The sequence below is a fragment of the Trichechus manatus genome, unplaced genomic scaffold (genome assembly GCF_000243295.1).
Source record: "Trichechus manatus latirostris isolate Lorelei unplaced genomic scaffold, TriManLat1.0 scaffold00059, whole genome shotgun sequence".
NCBI classification, from domain to species: domain Eukaryota; kingdom Metazoa; phylum Chordata; class Mammalia; order Sirenia; family Trichechidae; genus Trichechus; species Trichechus manatus.
The window spans coordinates 14553302-14574326 of record NW_004443995.1 but is presented as its reverse complement, the minus strand read 5'-3'; the positions used below and the strand labels follow the sequence as shown (position 1 = coordinate 14574326).

At 37.2% G+C, this 21025-nt stretch overlaps 1 protein-coding gene across 3 annotated transcripts in view; it reads right to left on the bottom strand.

Moving 5' to 3' along the window:
- Nucleotides 1-246: 246 nt before the first annotated feature.
- The window catches only part of GYPA (glycophorin A (MNS blood group)), a 35999-nt gene continuing 15220 nt past the window's right edge, over nt 247-21025 (bottom strand). The window contains exons 2-7 of one of the 3 annotated variants that reach the window (XM_023733586.1): nt 20673-20765; nt 11425-11517; nt 8737-8775; nt 7114-7199; nt 5861-5938; nt 271-756 (exon numbers count right to left, since the gene is read on the bottom strand). In XM_023733586.1, coding sequence (XP_023589354.1) covers nt 5885-5938; nt 7114-7199; nt 8737-8775; nt 11425-11517; nt 20673-20765 — 365 coding nt within the window. In that variant the 3' untranslated portion in view covers nt 271-756; nt 5861-5884. Of the gene's footprint in view, nt 757-5860; nt 5939-7113; nt 7200-8736; nt 8776-11424; nt 11518-20672; nt 20766-21025 lie in introns of all 3 variants that reach the window. The other 2 variants (XR_002824503.1, XM_023733587.1) reach the window with 2 other exon arrangements.

The following is a 21025-nucleotide window of genomic DNA, read 5'->3' as shown; positions in this document are numbered from 1 at the left end:
TCAAGCACAAGCTTTATTAATACATGGCGGTCGACTCAATTCTGACTCATAGTGACCCTTCAGCACAGAGTAGAACTGCCCCATAGGGCTTTCAAGGCTGTAATCTTTACAAGAGCGGATGCTGCATCTTTCCCCTGTGGAGTACCTGGTGGGTTCAAACTGCTGACCTTTAGGTTAGCAGACAAGTGCTTTAATCACTGCACCACCAGGGCGCTTTAAGCTTTATTACTGTGAGTAAAATACCATCTTTATTAGTATAATAGCATATCTTGCCTCTTCAGCAATGAAAAAAACAACAGGACTTCAGGGTCCCCTTAATTTATTTAGAAGAAAATGAAAACAGACTCCAAAGTTCAAAATGAGAAGTGAAGTTAGAGTTCATCTAAGTACAATCAAGAAAATACAACAGAATAGAATAAATCAGTCTTAAAGAACTACGGGTGGAACTAAATGCAGTTTTGGGTTACAATTTCCAATTAAAGAATTATAAAAATTGTGCTAACACACAAAAGCAAGCCTGCAAGGAAATATTTGTGTTTTTTATCCTGAAATATAAATAAGCAGACACATTTTTCCATTGCTTATTCATTCGAACTCATTATGATGATATTTGCACCCTGAAATTGTACAACTTAGGCAGTTATAAAGTTTATTAGCATGTCTAATTTACACGTTCATGTTTCACTTGACTGAAGTCTTCCTGTCTTCTTAGAGTTCTTCCAAAATTTGGCGAAGTGAGCAGGTTATCACTGGTTACTATTTTGTAGAAGGATTATAGGGAGAAAACACAAACAGTAGTATAAGACATAGTTGTATTTAAACATAAAGCTAATTAATGCATGAGTAAACTTTAATATTCTACATCCTTATGGAGCTGTCCTTCAATATAATTTTTAGGAAATGAAAAGAATCTCCTTTCAGATTAGCTCCAGGGAGTTTTGTGCAGAGACAGATACAGATTTTCTCAGCAGATCTATTTTAAAAATCTTAGGCAAGGAAGAAACATAATTGCTCTGCTCCTAGTTTCTATGTGAAGTGACAGACTAATAAAGAACTTCTGTGGAGGCAGAATGCAGTGCAAGGCAGTAAATGATAAGCGAGTTGAATTAAGTATGCATGCTTGAAGGTAAGGCAAGCTCCCCAGTTCATAAAACTTCTTAAGAGGTCACTCTTTGTCTTGTACATAAGCAAAGAGAAACCTGAACAGAAGCTGTTCCTGCTAAATTCCTCTTTGATTCTAGCACGTAAAAAGAAAAGAGCACTGGACTCATCTCACCAATCAAACCCTACTCTCCACCTTTCTTAGCTGGAAGACTGGACTAATGTTACTCCCACAGGGAGCATGGAAAGGATGGAGAGCACCTGTCCTCTCATTGAAGCAAAGCCCTTTCACTTTTCTTCTATTGGGTATCACAAGGAGCGTGCTTCTCAACCAATCTCCTGGGAGACATGGGCTGGCGGGGTCCTATGTGGCTGCCACAGTGGGCCGCTGACTCACATTCACTTATTCTCATCTTCCACCAAACCTAAATCATGTGCAAATTCAAGGAAAATAAAGAAATTAAAACTTTAATTCTACTCTAACAACTCCATTTCTTGTTGAGATGGCACTCTCATGTTAATCTCTTACTGCCTTGGCTTGTAAATTACTTAAGAACCCCCCCAAAAAAAACCCTCTGCCTTTGTGTAGATTCCGACTCATAGCGACCCTATAGGACAGAGTAGAACTGCCCATAGAGTTTCCAAACAGCACCTGGTGGATTTGAACTGCTGACGTTTCTGGTTAGCAGTGGTAGCTCTTAACCACTACACCATCAAGGTTTCCTACTTGACAATAGCAGTCAATAAAAATAGGACTAACGTATCTTTTTAACTTATGTGTCTGTCTGCATTTCCAGTGTGGTTGGGTCGGGTTTTATAACCCCTCATTTCACTAATTTACTAAAACCCTTAGCATCTTCATTTCTACAAATATAGGGGAATGAAATGAATCTAAAATCAGTTCATCTGAATTTCCACTGCCTTTGTGTATACTTGAGACATGAACAGAGAAATGAATCATTAATTCTGCTAATGTGGAAGTGCACATAATTCCTTGGGTATGCTGTATTCTGTCTTCTTTTATGTCTTTGCCCTGCTGCCCTTCTGCCTGGAACCGCCTTGTCCTTCTAACTGTAACCGCTTTGCCCTGGGTCACCTTAATTTGTCCTTCAATACTGTCCCCAAGTGATTCCATCTCCAGAAGCCTTTCCTACCTACTTCAGTCTGTTAGGAGCCTCAGTTGCACAGTGGTCAAGAGCTCAGCTGCTAACCAAAAGGCAGGCAGTTTGAATCCACCAGCCACTCCTTGAAAACCCTATGGGGCAGTTCTACTCTGTCCAATAGAGTTGCTATGCGTCGGAATTGACTCGAAGGCAGTGGATTTTCAGTCTGTTAGGTGCCTATTACCTTTGCTACCTTAAACCTTGATCACTGCAATGCCCACCTTCTACACTTTCAGCTCCTCAAAAACAGAGACTCAATTTGGTATATCTAGGGCTAAATATGCTGCCCATCTCTTAGGAGGCATTTAATAAATGTTTGCTACGCTTAACTAAACTTACACAAATATTTTGATGCTTTGTAGTGGGTTAAATTGTCTATAAACTTTTGTGGCTTTCTCCACAGAGAGGTTCAAGGTTGTATGAAAAAAAATAGCAGAGGAAATTCTCAACACAATTGTCTCTAGAATAAATGAATAGTAAAAATATATGCTGAGTAAATAATCCAAGAAGCTGGACTATATGAAGAAGAACGTGGCATCAGGATTGGCTCATTAACAATTTGCCATATGCAGATGACACCTTGCTTGCAGAAAGTGAAGAGGACTTGAAACATTTACTGATGAAGATCAAAGACTACAGACTTCAGTATGGTCTGCACCTTAACATAAAGAAAACAAAAATCCTACAACTGACTAGTAAGCAACATCATGATAAATGGAGGAAATATTGAAGTTGTCAAGGATTTCATTTTACTTGAATCTACAATCAACGTCCATGGGAGCGGTGATCAGGAAATCAAAGGACGTGTTGCATTGGGCAAATCTGCTGCAAAAGACCTCTTTAAAGTGTTGAAAAGCAAAGATGTCACTTTGAGGACTAAGGTGCGCTTCACCCAAGCCAGGATATTTTCAATTGCTTCATATGCATGCAAAAGCTGGACAACAAATAAGGAAGACTGAAGAAGAATTGATGCCCTTGAATTATGGTGTTGGCAAAGAATATTGAACGCACCATGGACTGCCAGAAGAAAAATCAAATCTGTTTCAGAAAAAATACAGCCAGAATACTCCCTGGAGGCAAGGATGGTGAGGGTTCGTCTCATGTACTTTGGACGTGTTATCAGGAGGGAACAGCCCCTGAAGAAGAACATCATGCTTGGTCAAGTGGACAGTCATTGAAAAAGGAGACCCTCAATGAGATAGATTGACACAGAGGCTGCAACAATGGGCTCAAGCATAACAACTGTGAGGATGGCACAGGACCAACCAGCGTTTTATTCTGTTGTACGTGGGGTTGCTATGAGTTGGAGCCGACTCAATAGCACCTAACAACAATAACAAAAATGTATAAAAATTTAGGGCACAAAACTTTGGCTTTGGGTGGTGGTTGATACACTTTAAAAACTACATCAAACCTTTTTTTTTTTTTAAAAAAAAAAAAGGAAAATGCAGATAAATATTTTACAGATACTTCTTCCAGCTATCATTTTTGTTGTTGTTAGTTTCCAACTCATAGCGACCCCATGTGTGCAAAGCAGAACTGCTCCAAAGGGTTTTCAAGCCTGGGACCTTTCGGAAATAGATTGCGAGGGTTGTTTCCCACGGTGCCACTGGGTGTGTTTGAACAGCCAACCTTATCGGCTAGAAGTTGCACACTTAATGAATTGTGCCACCCAAGGTAACCTTAATAAGGAAAGTGAATCCAGTGCATGACTTTAAAAGTTTTGCTCTTTTTTATATCTGCAGATCAGGTTTTATTAATGCTTTAGCTGAGAACTACGTCTACGCCATTCACTGTACATGGAATGACCTTCTTAGGACAAAGTAATTATGTAACAATCATTGTTATACTTTAAGAATACACAGGATAATGTGATGAGGCAAGTCCTGCATGTAAACTGTGTAACTGCATGTAAACTGTGTAACTAATGGTGGACCTTTAAAAAACCAAAGCCAAAACTAAACCTGTTGCCATTGAGTCGATTCTGACTCATAGCGACCTTCTAAGACAGAGTAGAACTGCCCCATAGGGTTTCCAAGCAGTGGCTGGTGGACTTCGACTGCTGACCTGCTGGGTAGCAGCCACGCTGTTTAAGCGCTACACCACCAAGGCTCCGGTAAACCTTTAGGACTTTCTGTTTTCTATGAATCTAATGTCTAGAAACTCTAGCAAGTCCTTTGATGGTATGTGCTTGGTCCAGGGTTAACAGTGGAATCTGGAAATGTACAGGACCTCAGTTCTGTCATGATTTTTGATAATTATTGGAAAAGAACTTCAATCGGTTTTGTAGCAGGTGGAACCAGCTCCTTACAAAATTCTCAAAGAACAGCGTACACTCCTTTTGCTTGAGCATTGAGACCCATTCCAGAGACTTGTTCTTTGTGGCCATCTCCCAAACACCCAGCTTTATGCTTCAGGCAAAGTCCAATAGGAACTCATTTAGTGAGGGTTACAGGGGGGCCATAAGGAATGACATAAATGAAGTTGGCTACACTTAAAGGAAAGAAAAGCCTAAATAAAACTGGAGGAGACATGCTAGAGGTGCAGAGCCACTCAGTTGTCATGAATTACTCTCATGCTGATATGGAGGCTCCTGGCATTGTCAGATTTTACATTTTTTCCCAAGACCCTCTTGAGATCTGATTTTTTAAAAATGTAAACATTTTCCATTTCTTAAAGTTAGCAATAAATGCTCGTGTGTATCAATACTGTTCTGGATGTACAAAACATACCTGCAGTCGTCCACCTGTTGTGTGTCTACTTAGCACCTGGGAGTGGCAATGAAAAGAGGCCAGATGACTGAGCAGCTGTGCAGAGGAGGTCTGTTGGGAACAGAGCTTGCAATGTTGGTAATAGCTAATGGGCATGAGCACTTACTATGACCATGAACAGTTCTATATGCTGATCTGTAGGAGTGTGTTTAATCCTCATTAAACTCTGTGAGATTGACACTGTCATTATCTCTACTGTAAAAGAATCTTAGTAGCTTCCTCAAGGTTACACAGCTAGTATATGTGGGAGCATGGATTCAAATCCAGGCCTGGCTCCAAACCCAGGGATCTTAACCTATGTTGTTGTTGTTGTTAGGTGCTGTTGAGTCGGTTCCAACTCATAGTGACCCTATATACAACGGAACGAAACACTGCCTGGTCCTGCGCCATCCTCACAATCAGTGTTATGCTTGAGCCCGTTGTTGCAGCCACTGTGCCAATGAATCTCATTGAGTGTCTGCCTCCTTTCCACTGACCCTCTACTTTACCAAGCTCTTAAATTAACCATACCTATTCTAAGGTATACATATTATGTTACAGTTTGAAAAATAAAGAATACACAAAAGAACTTGATTTTCTTTTTTACTTATACTACTTGTTTTATCTAAAAAAAATTGTTTAAAATTATGCTAAGGGAGAATTTTACTATGCTACAGACTAATGATCACGTAAAAATGAAAAATGTTATTAAGGTAGTATTGATGAAATGGGACATAAATGAATCTCAGTTGAGTATTCCTGACTCCTCAAAAACTCAGAAAGAAGTAATACATTAATTTATTTCCCTTCCAAAAGGGTGAAATGCGTGAGAATATTAGCACCAACCTGGATTTCTTGTTTGAACAGAATTTAAGCAGCGTCTGCATCAATTGACGATTGAGGTTTTGCTTTAACTGACGTTCTCTATGAATAGAAACCAGAAAAATATTAATACGCAATTTTTTAAACTTAAAGCACTAAGAAGAAAAATGAATCAGATTAAAAACATTTTTTCAAAAGTTATTGTAATTTTTCTTTTGTTTGTAATTCACTTTGTAGAATATTTTTGGAAGAAGTCACTATTTCATAGATGTTTACAAACTTTGATTTCAACCTGTGTTTGTATTTCTAAATAGCATTTGGTGTTTCAGTGGGTGAATAATTACTCCCCAGATTAACTTTTCGTATATTTCTCTGCTGTGATGCATAGCTGAAACTAATAGAAAAAAAAAAAGGATAAGATCTTTTAGTCACGTTGAACATGACTAAATTCTTAATTCTTCTAAATAGCTATATCTGTGTATATATCTATATTTAGAAATTCTTCTTTAAATTTTGCCAACTTAGTATTTCATTGCTTTTTCAGTTTCCAGAATATTGATCAAGAAGAAGCTAACTCAGTTGCCATACATACCCGAACACAAGGAGAAGATTTTTCTCCAATATTTACACTTTAGACAGGAGGACACATTTTATACTCAAGTCCTAACAAAATCTCTAATCTATAACAGCATACATCTCAATTACTTTACTTTTATTAAAGTATTATTTACATGTAGTAATGGCAATAAATCAAAAGTTTGGATGATTATAGAAGTCACCTGACAAAAGTAGTTAAAAAAGAAAAGAGACAAAAGAACTTAATGTAGATTTTACTGTTATTCTTGTTTATAGGACCCACCATTGCAACATAATTAATAAACGTTTTAAAACAATGTGTTTAGTTGTTATGGTGTGGAGATCACAAAGAGAGATCTAGAATAGAGGATGAATGAAGTAGAAATTTGACTGTTTTATTTGTATCCATCAAAATATATTAAATCAAGTTAGATCAACACTTTGGAGGATCTTTCCTGAAGAAATGGATAGATATAAAGTGTGGTCTCTCACCATATTTATATTTGAGTTTCCCTTTTACTGGGTAAATGCAAACAGAAATTCTGTGGGAATAACACAGTGACTTCTATGTGCCCAGTTGAAAATGACTGGGTTTTTGCAATTTGTTTTTCTCTTTGAGTCTAATTGAACACAAAAGAGTAAGCCCCTCAGAGTGTTATTCACATGAATACTTAGAGAGAAATTAAAAACTGAATTCTCACCTTTATCAGGAACCTAACACAGTAAGCAATGGAGAGGACAGTTCCAACAATACCAACCATCACCCCAAAAATAATGCCTATTATCCCTTTGGGAGAAAAAGAAAGCAGAAAATTACAAAAGTCAAATAAACTGCCACAATCAATTGGAAAATAAAATGGGAAAAATGAAGGTAATATCACCTTGTCTTTTTATAGAATATACATTAGTTTATTTCATGTATATTTATCTATTAAAAAATTGGGTTTTTCACAGAACCACGTGGAAAACGAATTTTGAGTGGTAAATTTTTTGTCCAAGGTCACATGACTGACTAGTTAATGACAGAAACAAGATCCAAGGGTTCTGACCACAATTAACTAAGGGGAGGAGCTATGTGCAGCTTCTACTATGATACAGAAAAAAACCATAAACTCTCATGTAGTTGGAAAACTATGACAGAAAATAATGTCTTAATGTACAAAAGAGCATCCGACAGATCATGGAATCATAGATTTGGAAAGAAACTGGTATAAACAGTTTACAGATGAGAAAAAGAAGTCTAGTGAGGCAAAGTTACTTAGCCTAGGTCAGACAGCTAGTTGGAAGTAGAGAGATACCTATAATCCCTGTCACCAACATTCCAAGCTTGTGTACTTTCCACAGCATCTTAAGGAATATTTTATAATATAGTCACTAAAAATGTTTTTCAAATCTTTTACATGTTGAGAATGAAATAAAATTTTAATCAATTAAGTTACTAGTCATCTCTGTATATTAATACCATGTCTATAATGCTTTCAGTTGGAGTAAATAGAATGGAAGTCTACATAGACAGGTGTAATATGTCCTATTAATTTATATTATTAAATTAAGTGACTATTAATTTATTCAATATTAGTTAATATTTATACTGATTAATTTATATTTAAAAGCCCTGTTATTGATTTTTAAAAAAAGTAAAAGTAGCTTTTCCTCTCACTGGTTTTATCCAGCCTTACTGTCCACTTAGCTATAATTTATTAGATAGTGATTCAGTTCTACAGCCCACTTTTCCTGTGTGAAGTAGGGAAACAGGCCAAGTGTGAAGGGAGGACTAGAATGGTAACTGGTAAATGAGCACACAAATCCACTAAAGCCAGGTCTGCAGCAGCACCTGAAAGGGGAAGTGACAGTCACCAGCTATGGCAGGTTACGGAGACAGCCCCACACTGGAGGGCTAGTGCAGGGACAAGAATGAGTCAGGATTGAGGATGAATGGTCTGCGCTTGTTTTTGATATGGTGCCAGCTAATCAGATGCTTTTAAGCTCCTTGCTTTCTTTACAGTGGGGAAGAAGAAAGTTCCATTGTTTTATAAGCTATTAAGGAACTTTTCTTATGCACCCATAGTTAGTTAGAAAGGTAAAATCTCACTTAGAAGAAAAATAATTATTGAATTATGTATTCCTATTGCAGAATGTCTAAGAGTATAAGGAATACCTATTTTATTTCTAAAAAGAGCATGTTTTGTTTGCCTTTACAATTTTGTGCAACTAAAGCTAACAACATATGTTCTCTTTTTTTTTAAATTGATACTTATTTTTTGAAACTAGCAATGCATATTTAAAGTGGAAAGACTGTCATTTCACATCAAATATTAACATACCTGGTTCAGAGAAAATGTGGGTCATCTGTTCTCTTCGTCCTAAAAAACACAAAACAATATTTCAAAAGAAAGGCAGAAAAATGGGGTATGTCTTTAATGTTTGAAAAGCAAAGACGTCACTTTGAGGACTAAAGTGCGCCTGACCCAAGCCATGGTATTTTCAATTGCCTCATATGCATATAAAAGTTGGACGATGAATAAGGAAGACCAAAGAAGAATTGATGCCTTTCAGTTATGTTGTTGGCAAAGAATATTGACTATACCGTGGACCGCTAGAATAACGAACAAGTCTCTCTTGGAAGAAGTACTGCCAAAGTGTTCCTTAGGTGGTGACTTCGTCTCACATACTTTGGACATGTTATCAGGAGGGACCAGTCCCTGGAGAAGCACATCATGCTTGTAAGATAGAGGGTCAGCAAAAAAGAGAAAGACCCTCAACGAAATGTGTTGACACAGTGGCTGCAACAATGGACTCAAACATAGCAAGGATTGTGAGGATGGTGCACAACTGGGCAGTATTTCATTCTGTTATACACAGGGTGGCTATGAGTCGGAACTGACTGAACGGCACCTAACAACAACAAAAGAAAACCAAACCAAACAACTTTGGAATTAGAGGTTTTTTTGGGTGGTAGTGTTGGTACTTTTTCTTATCAGTGTTTTTGGAGTTATTGGTGGAACTTCAAGAGCTAGCTAGTAAAACTTATTTGGTAATGTGTCAGTCTTATGTTTAGTAATGCCAATGTTGACTTCAAATACTCAATAAATGTTCATTGGTCAGAAATTAGTAAGCCATCTCATTAATAAGGGGGAGGTTATGAGAAAGCATTGGAAGGACCACCTATCTACTTCCACTAGAAGCAGTGCATATTTGAAAATTGTAAAAATAGTGAAAAGAAAGAAGACACATTGAGCCATCAGACCACAGACTCCAGTCAAACCTGAAAAGGGATCATGTTGCTGTTGATTTTCCAGATTTATGCCACAGTCACTGTGTGAATCCAAACTGTATCTCAGCCGAACTTTTATCAACAGTCCTACTGGACTTCCTGTCTGCCGAAGTTTCTAGTACAGCCTTACTGCTTTGCCAAAGTTAACCTCCCCTTTATCAGCTCACTTTTTACATTTCTTTTCTGCTGTATCAACATGCCATTTTACATCATGAAGAGCTCTTACTACAAAATCCACAAATATTTCTTGAATTTAATTACTTTAAATAACGTATCTGCGTACTTTGTATCAGTCAAGGACTCTGTTATGTTCTATGTCATTCTTTTGGAGCGACGTGTAATGGTTAGTTGGGACTTGTCTTCTTCTCTGTGGCTGTAGATGGTTGTGGGCAGTGTATGGGCTTTGGAGTAAAACAGTTGCGGGTTTCAGTCATGAGAATGCCTTTTACAAGTTGTGTGGCCTTGGACAAGTTACCTAATGTCTTTATGCTTTAATATCCCCTAGGGAAAAAAAAAAAGATTATAATACCTAGCTCTTTGTGGTGTTGAGAGGATAAAATTAGATAATGCATGAAAACACTAAGACTGCGCTATGATGTTAGCCATTGTTGAAAGTCCACACGGCATGTAGCACTGTGTGTCCATAACCCGTAACCAGTTACCATTCCAGCTCATGGCAACCCCATGTGTGTCAGAGTAGAGCTGTGCTCCATAAGTTTTCAATGGTTGATCTTTTGGAAGTAGATCACCAGGCCTTTCTTCTGAGGTGTCTCTGGGCAGACTCAAACAACTAACCTTCAGCTAGCAGCCAAGTGCATAAACTATTTGCACCATCTGGAAGGTGTGCGTTCCAAGTTGTCTCTGAAATGCCTCCTGGTTTGACACTATCATGTTGACTTGGCATTGAATTCACTTTGAAAATTAGATTGTCTAGTTGGATCCAGAAACCTCACCAGCAGTTCCAAGCACTTAGTTTTATTTTCCTTCCTTGGTTACTGTCCTTCTTGAAATCTATTTCTTCTATTTATCTCAATAATTTTTTTCAACTTTTCTATTAGTTTATGACCCCATAGCCACTTCAAGCCTTCTCTTAGGATTTATTTTAAACTTGCAGCATCCTACCTAAGCCCCATCTCCAAAAGAGTCTCTACCTTTCTACTTTCCAGCAGCAATTCTAATGATATCTCCCCAGAAAGATAACAGAGAGATAGTGAATTCGCCTAAGCCCACCCTTATCTCAGCACCCAGCTTGCCTTATAGTTATCACTTACTTGGCTCATTAAGTGATAACTTAATAATTTATTGAGTTAAGTAGTTTAACATACAACTTCTTATTCAATCCTGAGAGAAACACTGTGAGGTGTTTATTATTGGCCCCATTTTACAATTAAGGGGGCAGAAGCCTGGTGGAAAAATTCACCCAGGTTCAGCAGCTGGGAAAGAGCCCAGCCCAGGTCTGAGCCCATCTCAGTCTGACCTCAAGCCTTCTTCACCACCACACATAGGATCCCTTTAAGCTTGCTGGCCATTTCACAGTCACATTCACCATTTATGTGGTTTGCTAGATGGTTTATAATTTCTCCATGTGGTGAGAATTTCTTTGGAGTAGGGACTGTCTATTCATTCAACTTTTGTTTCCTGGTGTTTGTCACAGTTCTCCCACAGCAAGAGTACCTATTAAATTCAGTTATATCATAACAATGACTCCAGAGAGGCTATTTTAAAATATAGAACAAACCTGGCGTGGTTTGGGCCATAGCAGTAGAAACTTGTACACCTGTTGTTTTAGTATTAGAAGTTGCTCCTGATGGGCTATGTGAGAGCAAATAATCTGTATGGAAGAGAAATTGAGAATGGGGTCAGGAATGAGGTGACTGAGCAGGCCATAAAGCACATCACTAAAGACAAATTTATGCCACGTGCCTCCCAGTTGTAGCTCTAAAATTTCTCCATCAGAGGAGCTTACATATGAGGAAAGTGTGCCTTGGCTTCCTCATCTGCAAAATGTATATACACACACACACATATGTATATAACTAAATATCTCTTATTCTTTGACATTTAGGTGTAATGGTTTTTAAGATAATATAAGAGGAAGTATTTTTAAACAATAACCTGATGACAGGGCTTTTGAGTTTCAGCAAGTATTAATATATACATATACACATTCACATACACATACATATATACATATACATATATATGACAAGAATTTGTCTATCTCCCAAATGAACAGATAAAATTCATGTTACAAAACTGTCTGCAATGTTATATCTTCTCTTATAAATTATATATTGTATTCACTTTGTTCCTTGGTTCAGCCTACCAGCTGATTCCCTCACATGTACGTAAACAAGTGTCACACTTATATATATATATATGTATCAGTTAATACAGTACTTGGCACATAGTGAGCATGACATTCATGTTAGCTATTATTGTTATCATTCTTACAAAGGGATGACTGGAAGCTGCATTGGCATGGCATTTTACATGATTTTGGGAAATTGTTCGTGTTAAAGTAAGGTGGAATCCTCATCAGTTGATGGGGATTATACAGGACTAAAGTTCTACCCCATGCCTCCTATCTCTATGTCATAGGCACAATCTTATTTCCCCATTAAAAATTAAACAAGAATACCATTAAATTCTTTTTTTTCTAGCTTGAAAGAGGGTGACTCATTTCTGAGGTTCCCCATCCATAATTCTTTTCTCTCTTTCAATAGTAGAACTTCAGAGTTGCCATAGAAATGTAAGAGCTGCTGTGTCCAGTCTAAGATTACTGGCTATGAAAACTAAGCTATATAACTAATTCCAGATCATGGTTATTCTTTAGTATAAAAATATGTGCACACGAACATGAATACAGATAGGTATTCTCATATATCCTTCTTAGATCTCATTAAATGCGTTATGAGTTATGTTAAAAGTAATGAGATTTTTTCATTACAAAAGTAAAATAGATTCAATGAAGGAAATTGGAGAATAGAAGAAAGCTCAAAGGATCATCTGTAATCCATCTATCTAAAGATATACATTTTAAACATTTTTGTATATACTCAATTGAAGTTTTAGCTATTACATCTAAGTATGGGATTGTTGTGTTTAAATATGTATCAATAGTGCTTAAATCCTGATTTTCTGTTTAATATGCCATGGACACGCCCATGTTGTTGAATAGTTTTCTATGACAAGATTTTTTATGGCTTCGTAGTGTTCCACTTTATGAATGTACCTTAGTTTTTTATTTATAGTTTATCAATCTCTTACTTTAAACATGTTATTTTCACTCTTCTGAGAGTTATAAATGATTCTGAGATAAATATCTGTGTACTAAACTCTGTGAATGTATCTCTGACCATTCCCTCAGCATTCTCATGAAGGAAATGATGCCCATATATGATGGAGTAGGGAGGTAAGGATGCCTGCCGACATTACTCAGAGAGAGCTGTCACATTTGCTCCTCAGCTACATGCTCAAGGCTTCCTGGAGAATCCACAAACAACTGAAAATGTCTTCTTTGACACCTCTGGTCAGTCTCCTCAGGGACAGAAAGCCACGATCTCTTTTTGCCATCTGCCAACTACTAGTCTGCCCTCAAATTGTACATGCAAGACTTATGTTCCAAGATTATCTACAATGTTATATCCTCTCTAGTAAATGCTATATTCACCTTGTTCCTTGACTCAGCTTACCAGCTGATTCCCTCACAAGTATGTATGGAACTAAATTACACGTGTTAAGTAAATAGCTTGCAAAATAACTGATAAATATCTCTAAGTTCTTTGTCTACTCATAGTTGTACTAGTTTTTAAGATAATAAAAGAACAAATGTTTTTAAAGAATAAAACCAAACAAACCAAACCCGTTGCCATGGAGTCGATTCTGACTCACAGAGATCCTAAAGGAGAGAGTAGTTTTGGAAAGAAATATTTTTGTAAACCAATAAAAGGATGCAAAAATTATAAAAAAGGATTACCGATGAATAAAAAAAAAATCTATTTTACAATTTCAGCTAGGAGCTCTACCTTATTCTGGATAACAGAATATGGCTATCCATTGTGTTTCTAAAAGGCGCACAAACTGAGTAAAATATGTCTATCTATGTAAGTGTTATGAAAATAGCAAATAAAATAACTAGTAAAAATAATCAAGAAGTGTCAAAGGCCAGAAGAGTGTTATAGGCATTTAATAAAAATTTGAGATGAGCCTAAGGTTCAGCTACATAGAAATCTCACTGGAAAAGGCAGCTGGATTTCTCTTCTCTTGGTCTCGGTCGTCACTTCCATTCCTCACTTTTATCCTCCATTCCTTCTTTCCACCATTAAATCCAGTGTAATTCATTTCCAGTCAAGGCACACTTTTATAATCTTTGTGGATACCAAATAAGCTCTTTTGAAACACAGAACTTATTTCCAGGGATCCAAGATTCCCAAGACTAGCTGAAGTTGTACCTCCACAGCATTAGAACAGTGCTTTATACATAATAAATATTCAGTGAAACATTAATAGTTATAAAGGTTTTGGCAAATTATTCTAGAAAAAGAATTAGTTGAGTTTCCAGATTGCACCTAATTGGGAAAATAACAATGAACTAGGCAAGCCATGTGACAAAGTGGCATGTACAGAATGATTGCAACAATGTTGAAATGCGTGCAGCCCTAGAAGATCAGCAGAAAATATTTTCAGCATTTCAAGAATGAGCACAGCTTTTACAAGAAGAAAAGAATCTAAAGTGAAAAAAGAATACACCAAACTTAAAGTTTATAAGCATTAAAGGAGATAAAATGTTAAAAGTTTACTGAAACTAAGAGCTGTGGCTGTTACTACAAATAATCCTCCTCCTCCAGGTTTCCTGATTGTTCCAGCAGGACATGAGGAGCTACCTGAGTTAGAATTCTACAAAGGTCAGCTAGGAAGTGTGTTCAGTCCATAGGATGGCACCACACTCTTTTTTTTGTGAGCACCTGCAAGACCCTGCATGATGCAGCCCTGGCATCCCTCCAACCATCATTGCTTTCCACTCTATCTTCCCTCCCTGGGCTCTAGCCATACTAGCCATCTCTTGATTCCTCGCATGCTTCATACTCGTTTCCATGCCCAAATCTTTGTGTTTAATCTTCCCTCTGCCTAAGGTACTTCTCTGCCATCTTTGCCTAGCTCTTTTCTTAGTCTCATTTTAAATGTCACTTGTTTTGCAAGGTCATCCTTGGTACTCCCAAATTAGATTTAGAATAAAACTTCCAAAGTCTCCAGTGCTTAGCATGGTATGACAAAGGCTTAATAAAATCTTAGAATTTTATTTTTGACTGTTTGGAAGCTATGTGTATCTGTTGGCCTTGATGGTTACTGGGGGTCTTGAATGTTTATTTATTTGTTCATTCAGTTGCAAAAGCTTTGAGCATGGCTACTATGTGGAGCCCTGGTGGTCCAGTGGTTAAGCGTTAAGGCTGCTAACCAAAAGGTTGGTAGTTTGAATCCAATTCACCGGCTGCTCCTTGGAAACCCTATGAGGCAGTTCTATTCTGTCCTATAGGGTCACTATGAGTCAGAATTGTCTCAACAGAGATGGATATGTACTATGTGCTATGTCATATGAATGCAGTGATAAACAATTCATTGTCTTTTCTTTAAAAAAGATTCCAGTTTAATAGAAAGACAAATATTTAATGTATGTATAATAAAGTATTTTAGGATGATGGTGAAGTGGAGGCACAGGAGGCAGTGGTGAATTCTACTTAATGGAGAAGAGGAAGAAAGACCTTATGAAGTGTTCTTTGAACTTATCTTGAAAGAAGTTTAGGTATTCACCAGATAGACTGTGTGAGCCTTTAGATACAGAGTCAGCAGTCTTAGCAATGTCCTCCAGTTTGAGACATCACCGCAAGTAGGGGGACTGCCACTATCTATGTGGTTGCAGCGTAAGATGTAAGAAGGAGAAGAATAGAGAAATGGGAAAAGGCTGAAGAGGTAGTGAAGCTCCGTACGTTCTGTGCCATGTTATGGAATCTGGACTTTTCTCCTTAAGGCAATGGAAAATCAGTAAGCAGTTTTAACCAGGTTTTCATTTTTGGAAATTCACTGTCAATAGTATGGAGAATGATGTGGGGTAAAAGAGCATGCCTATACTATGTGCTCTTTATATGAGGATCCCATTTTGTGCTCAAGAGTGGCTGAGTCAAGCAGTCCCTCTGCCAACAAGTCACTCCTCCTTAGAGAGGGTGCTTATCACTTCACCACATTGCATTTGCTGGAGAACGCCTTTTTAGCCAAAGGGGTTACAGTGACAGAAAACGACGGCAAGCAGTGAAAAGAGCATGGCAAAGACCCAGCAATAGGGTCTAACATCTCTTAGAACTGGTGCTTTAATTTTAAACAAAGACAGAGAAGAGAGGTATGAGCGAAAAAAAACATTTTACCTGTATAAGCAATTATACACTCATAAGAAAATTTACAGCTATATATACATATATATGTATACACATATATATATAATTTCAACATATAAGCAAGTTTACAATTACATGCAAATTTGTATAAACTTGTAAAACTTCTTTGGATAGCTCATTAAAATAAGTTTTGAACTTTATCAAACAAGTCTAACCCTCTAGCAAATAAATAGACTTCTTTCTTCTCCAACAGCTACTCCTCACAGGAAAGGATTGTCTACAGGAAATTTTATTCTGAAGAAGTACAGCTGAAGCCCAGAGAGATTTAAAAAAAAAAAAAGTGCCCAAGTTTACAGAGCTGGACTCATGCTCTGACATTTGCCTTAAATCCATCCAAAGTTAGACTATATTTCCTCTCTTTCCATCCCAGGTGTAAATAGTCTCCACCTTTGCTTTCAGGCAAAGCTCTAAATCATAACCAGAACTTGAGCATGTCTAACACTGAAGATACCACATTGCTTACAGGAACAAAGTCCTTGAGTCAGTTTCCAAAACTGCATACACTTTATCCAAGACTGTCTGTGCATTTTCTACTTAGACCCTTCAAAAACTGAATGTTGGTCCAGTTGATTTGAGTCTGAAATTTGCCACCTACGTTCTTAGAGATATTTGCTTCAATTCTGCAGATTCAGTTGCTTTAATGGAGCCCTGATAGTGCAGTGATTAAGAGCTCTGCTACTAACCAAAAAGTCGGCAGTTCAAATCCACCAGCCACTCTGTGGAAATCCTATGGTGAAGTTCTACTCTGTCCTACAGGGTCGCTGTGAGTCAGAATCAACTCAACAGCAACAGATGTGATGAGTTAAATCCACCATCCGTTTGTCAGTTTGTTGTACTGTGGTGGCTTGCATGTTGCTATGATGTTAGAAGGTATGCCATCGGAATTTCAAATACTAGCAGTGTTACCCACGGTGCACAGGTTTCAGCAGAGCTTCCAGACTAAGAAATGGCTGAACATCAACCAATTCTTTTTGGTACAGTGAATTTGTGTATTCCTTCCATCTTCTTTTGACATTTCCCACGTTGTTCAATATTTTGCCCATAGACTCTTTCAATATTGCAACTCAAGGCTTGATTTTTTTTTTCTTTAGTTCTTTCACCTTGAGAAATGATGAATGTGTTCTTCTCTTTTGGTTTTCTACCTCCAGGTCTTTGCACATTTAATTATAATTAATTTTGTCTTCTTGAGCAGCCCTTTGAAATTTTCTGCTCAGCTCTTTTGTTCATCATTTATTCCATTTGTGTTAGATGCCCTATGTTTAAGAGAAAATTTCAGAGTCTCTTCCTACAACCATTTAGATCTTTTCTTTCATTTTTGCGTTTTTAATGATCTTTTGCTTTCTTCGTGTATGATGTCCTTGATCTTATCCCACAACTTTATAATATAGTCACTATAATATAGTCACTAAGAATGTTTTTCAGATCTTTTACTTGATGAGGATGAAACAAGATTTAAATCAATTAAGTTGCTGGTTCTGTCTGCATATTCATAGCACCGCTGTAATGCTTTCAAATGAAGTAAACAGAATGGAAATATACATACATAGGTAAAATGTCCTATTAATTTATATTCATATTATTAAATTAAGTGAGTATCAATCAATTAAATTAATATTAATTAATATTTATATTGATTAATTTCTATTTAAAAGCCCTATTATTAATTTAAAAAAAAGCAAAGAAAGCTTTTCCACCCACTGGTTTTATCCAGCCTTCCTGTCCACTTAGGTATAATTTATGAGATAGTGATTCAGTCCTACAGTCCACTTTTCCTGTGTGAAGTAGGGACACAGGCCAAGTGTGAAGGGAGGACTAGAATGGTAACTGGTAAATGAGCACATAAATCCACTAAAGCCAGGTCTGCAGCAGCACCTGAAAGGGGAAGTGACAGTCACCAGCTATGTCAGGTTATGGAGACAGCCCCACACTGGAGAGCTAGTGCAGGGACAAGAATGAGTCAGGATTGAGAAGGAATGGTCTGCACTTGTTTTTGATATGGTGCCAGCTAATTAGACACTTTTAAGCACCTTGCTTTCTTTACAGTGGGGAAGAAGAAAATTCCACTGTTTTATAAGCTCTTAAGGGACTTTTCTCTAGAACCCAGAATGCTAAAAACCTTGTTTAAAAGAAAAATAATTATTGAATTATATATTACTACTTCCAAAATGTTTAAGAATGTAAAATATGCCTAGTTTAATTTTAAAAGGAGTGTATATTTTTTCCCTTTACAATTTTGTGCAGCTAAGGCTAACAACATATGTTCTTCTGTTTTTAAAATTGATACTTCTTTTTTTTGAAGCTAGCAGTGCATATTTCAAATGGATTGTCATTCCATGTCTAAAATTAACATACTTGGTTTTGAAAAAAATGTACGTAACCTATTCTCTAGCTCCTAAAAATCACGAAACAATCTTTCAAAATGAAGTAAAAAAAAGGGGGGGGTATGTCTACAACAAAAGAAAACAAAAAAACTTGGGAATTAAAATTTTTTGGATGGTTGTGGTGGTGCTTTTTCTTAACATGTTTTTGGAGTAAAATTTATGAGGTAATATTTCAGTCCTATCCTCAGTAATGCCAGTATTGACTTTCAAATAATAAATGTGCATTGGACAGAAATTAATAAACCATCTCATTAACTAAGAGGGAGGGTATGAGAAAATATTGGAAGAATCACCTATCTACTTCCACTAGAAGTAGTGCATATTTGAAAAAAAAATAAAATTAGTGAGAAGAAAGGAGACACATTGAGCCATCATATCACAGAGGCTCTAGTCCAATCTGAAAAGGGGTCACAACTGCTGTCAATTTTCCAGATTTTATACCACAGTCACTGTCTGAATCCAAACTCTTGTGTCTCTGCTGAGTTTTTGTCAACAGTCCCACTGGATTTCCCATGTGCAGAAGTTTCTAGTATGGCCTTAATTCTCCACCAGAGTTAACCTCCTCCTCATCAGTTCAGTTCTTACATTTCTTTTTCTGTTGTCTCAATATTCCATCTTACATCATGAAGCACATTTACTACAAAATCCACTCATTTTTCTTGAATTTAGTCATTTTAAATAACATATTTGACTATATTGTATCACAGTCAAGGAGTCTATTATGTTTTATGTCATTCTTTTGGATTATGTGTAAAGCTTAGCTGGGACTTGTCTTCTCCTTCTCTGTGGCCATTGATAGTTGTGGGTAGTGTATGGGCTTTGGAGTAACACAGCTGTGGGCTTCAGTCGTGACAATGCCTTTTACAAGTTGTATGGCCTTGGACAAGTTACCTAATTTCTCTGTGCTTTAGTATCCTCTTGGGAAAAATGAAGATGATAATACCTAGCTCTTTGGGGTGATGAGAGGATAAAATTAAATAATGGGTGAAAACATTTAGGGCTGCCTTACGATGCTAACCATTGTTTACAGTCTACACGGCACGTAGCACTGTGTGGGTCCATGACCAGTAACCAGTTACCATCGAGTCTATTCCAGCTCATGGCAACCCCATGTGTGTCAGAGTAGACCTGTGCTCCATAAGGTTTTCAGTCGTTGATTTTTCAGAAGTAGATAGCCAGATCTTTCTTCTGAAGTGCCTCTGGGTGGACTCAAATCGTCAACCTTTCAGCTAGCAGCAAAACATGTGAACTGTTAGCACCACCTGGGACATGTGAGTCCAGAGTGGTCCCTAAAGTACCTTCTGGTATGACACCATCATATGGACTTCATATTGAATTCCTTTTGAAAATTAAATTGTCTAGTTGGATCCAGAAGCCTAGTAAGTAGTTCCAAACACTTAGTCTAATTTTCCTCCCTTAGTTTCTGTCCTTCTTGAAATCTATTTCTTCTATTTATCTCAATAAATTTTCTCAGTGTGTCTATTAGGTTATAACCACTTCAAATCTTCTATTAGGATTTATTTTAAACCCTCAGTATCCTCCCTAAGCCCCACCTCCATAAGATTCTCTCCCTTTCTACTTTCAACCAGCTCTTCTATTGATATCTCCCTAGAAAAATAACAGAGCAATAGTGAATTTTCCTGACCCCACCCTTATCTCAGCACCCAGCTTGCTTTATAGTTATCACTTACTTGGCTCGTTAAGTGATAACTTAATAATTTATTAAATTAGGCAGTTTTACATACATCTTCTTATTTAATCTTTACAGAAACACTGTGAAGTGTTTATTATTGGCCCCATTTTACAATTAAGGGAGCTGAAGTCTGGTGGAAAAATTCACTCAAGTTCAGCAGCTGGGAAAGAGCCCAGCCCAGGTGTGAACCCAACTCCGTCTGACCACAGCCTTCTTCACCATCACACATAGGATCCCTTTAAGCTTGCTGGCCATTTCACAGTCACATTCACCATTTATGTGCTTTGCTAGGTGGTTTATAATTTCTCTGTGTGGTCAGAATTTCTCTGGAGTAAGTACAGTGTCTACTCAGTTTACATTTCTTGGTGTTTGTCACAATTTTTGCCACAGCGAAAGCACCCATTAAATGCAGTTGTATCATAACAATGACTCCAGAAAAGCTATTTTAAAATACAGAACAAACCTGGGGAGGTGAGGTTTCTATCAGGATAAGCTGCACTTTCCTTCTTGCTAGTAGTAGAAATTGCTCCTGATGGACTCTGTGAGAAAACATAACCTGTATGGAAAAGAAGTTGAGAATGGGGTCAAGAATGAGGTGACTCAGCGGGCCATAAAGCACATCACTAAAGACAAATTTATGTCATGTCCATCCAAGTGGTAGCTCTAAAATTTCTCCATAAGAGTAGCTTACAGATGAGGAAAGTGTGACCCGGCTTCCTCATGTGCAAAATGTATATGCACACTCACATATTTATATAACTAAATGCCTCTTATTCTTTGACATTTAGGTGTAATGGTTTTTTTTTTTTTTTTTTT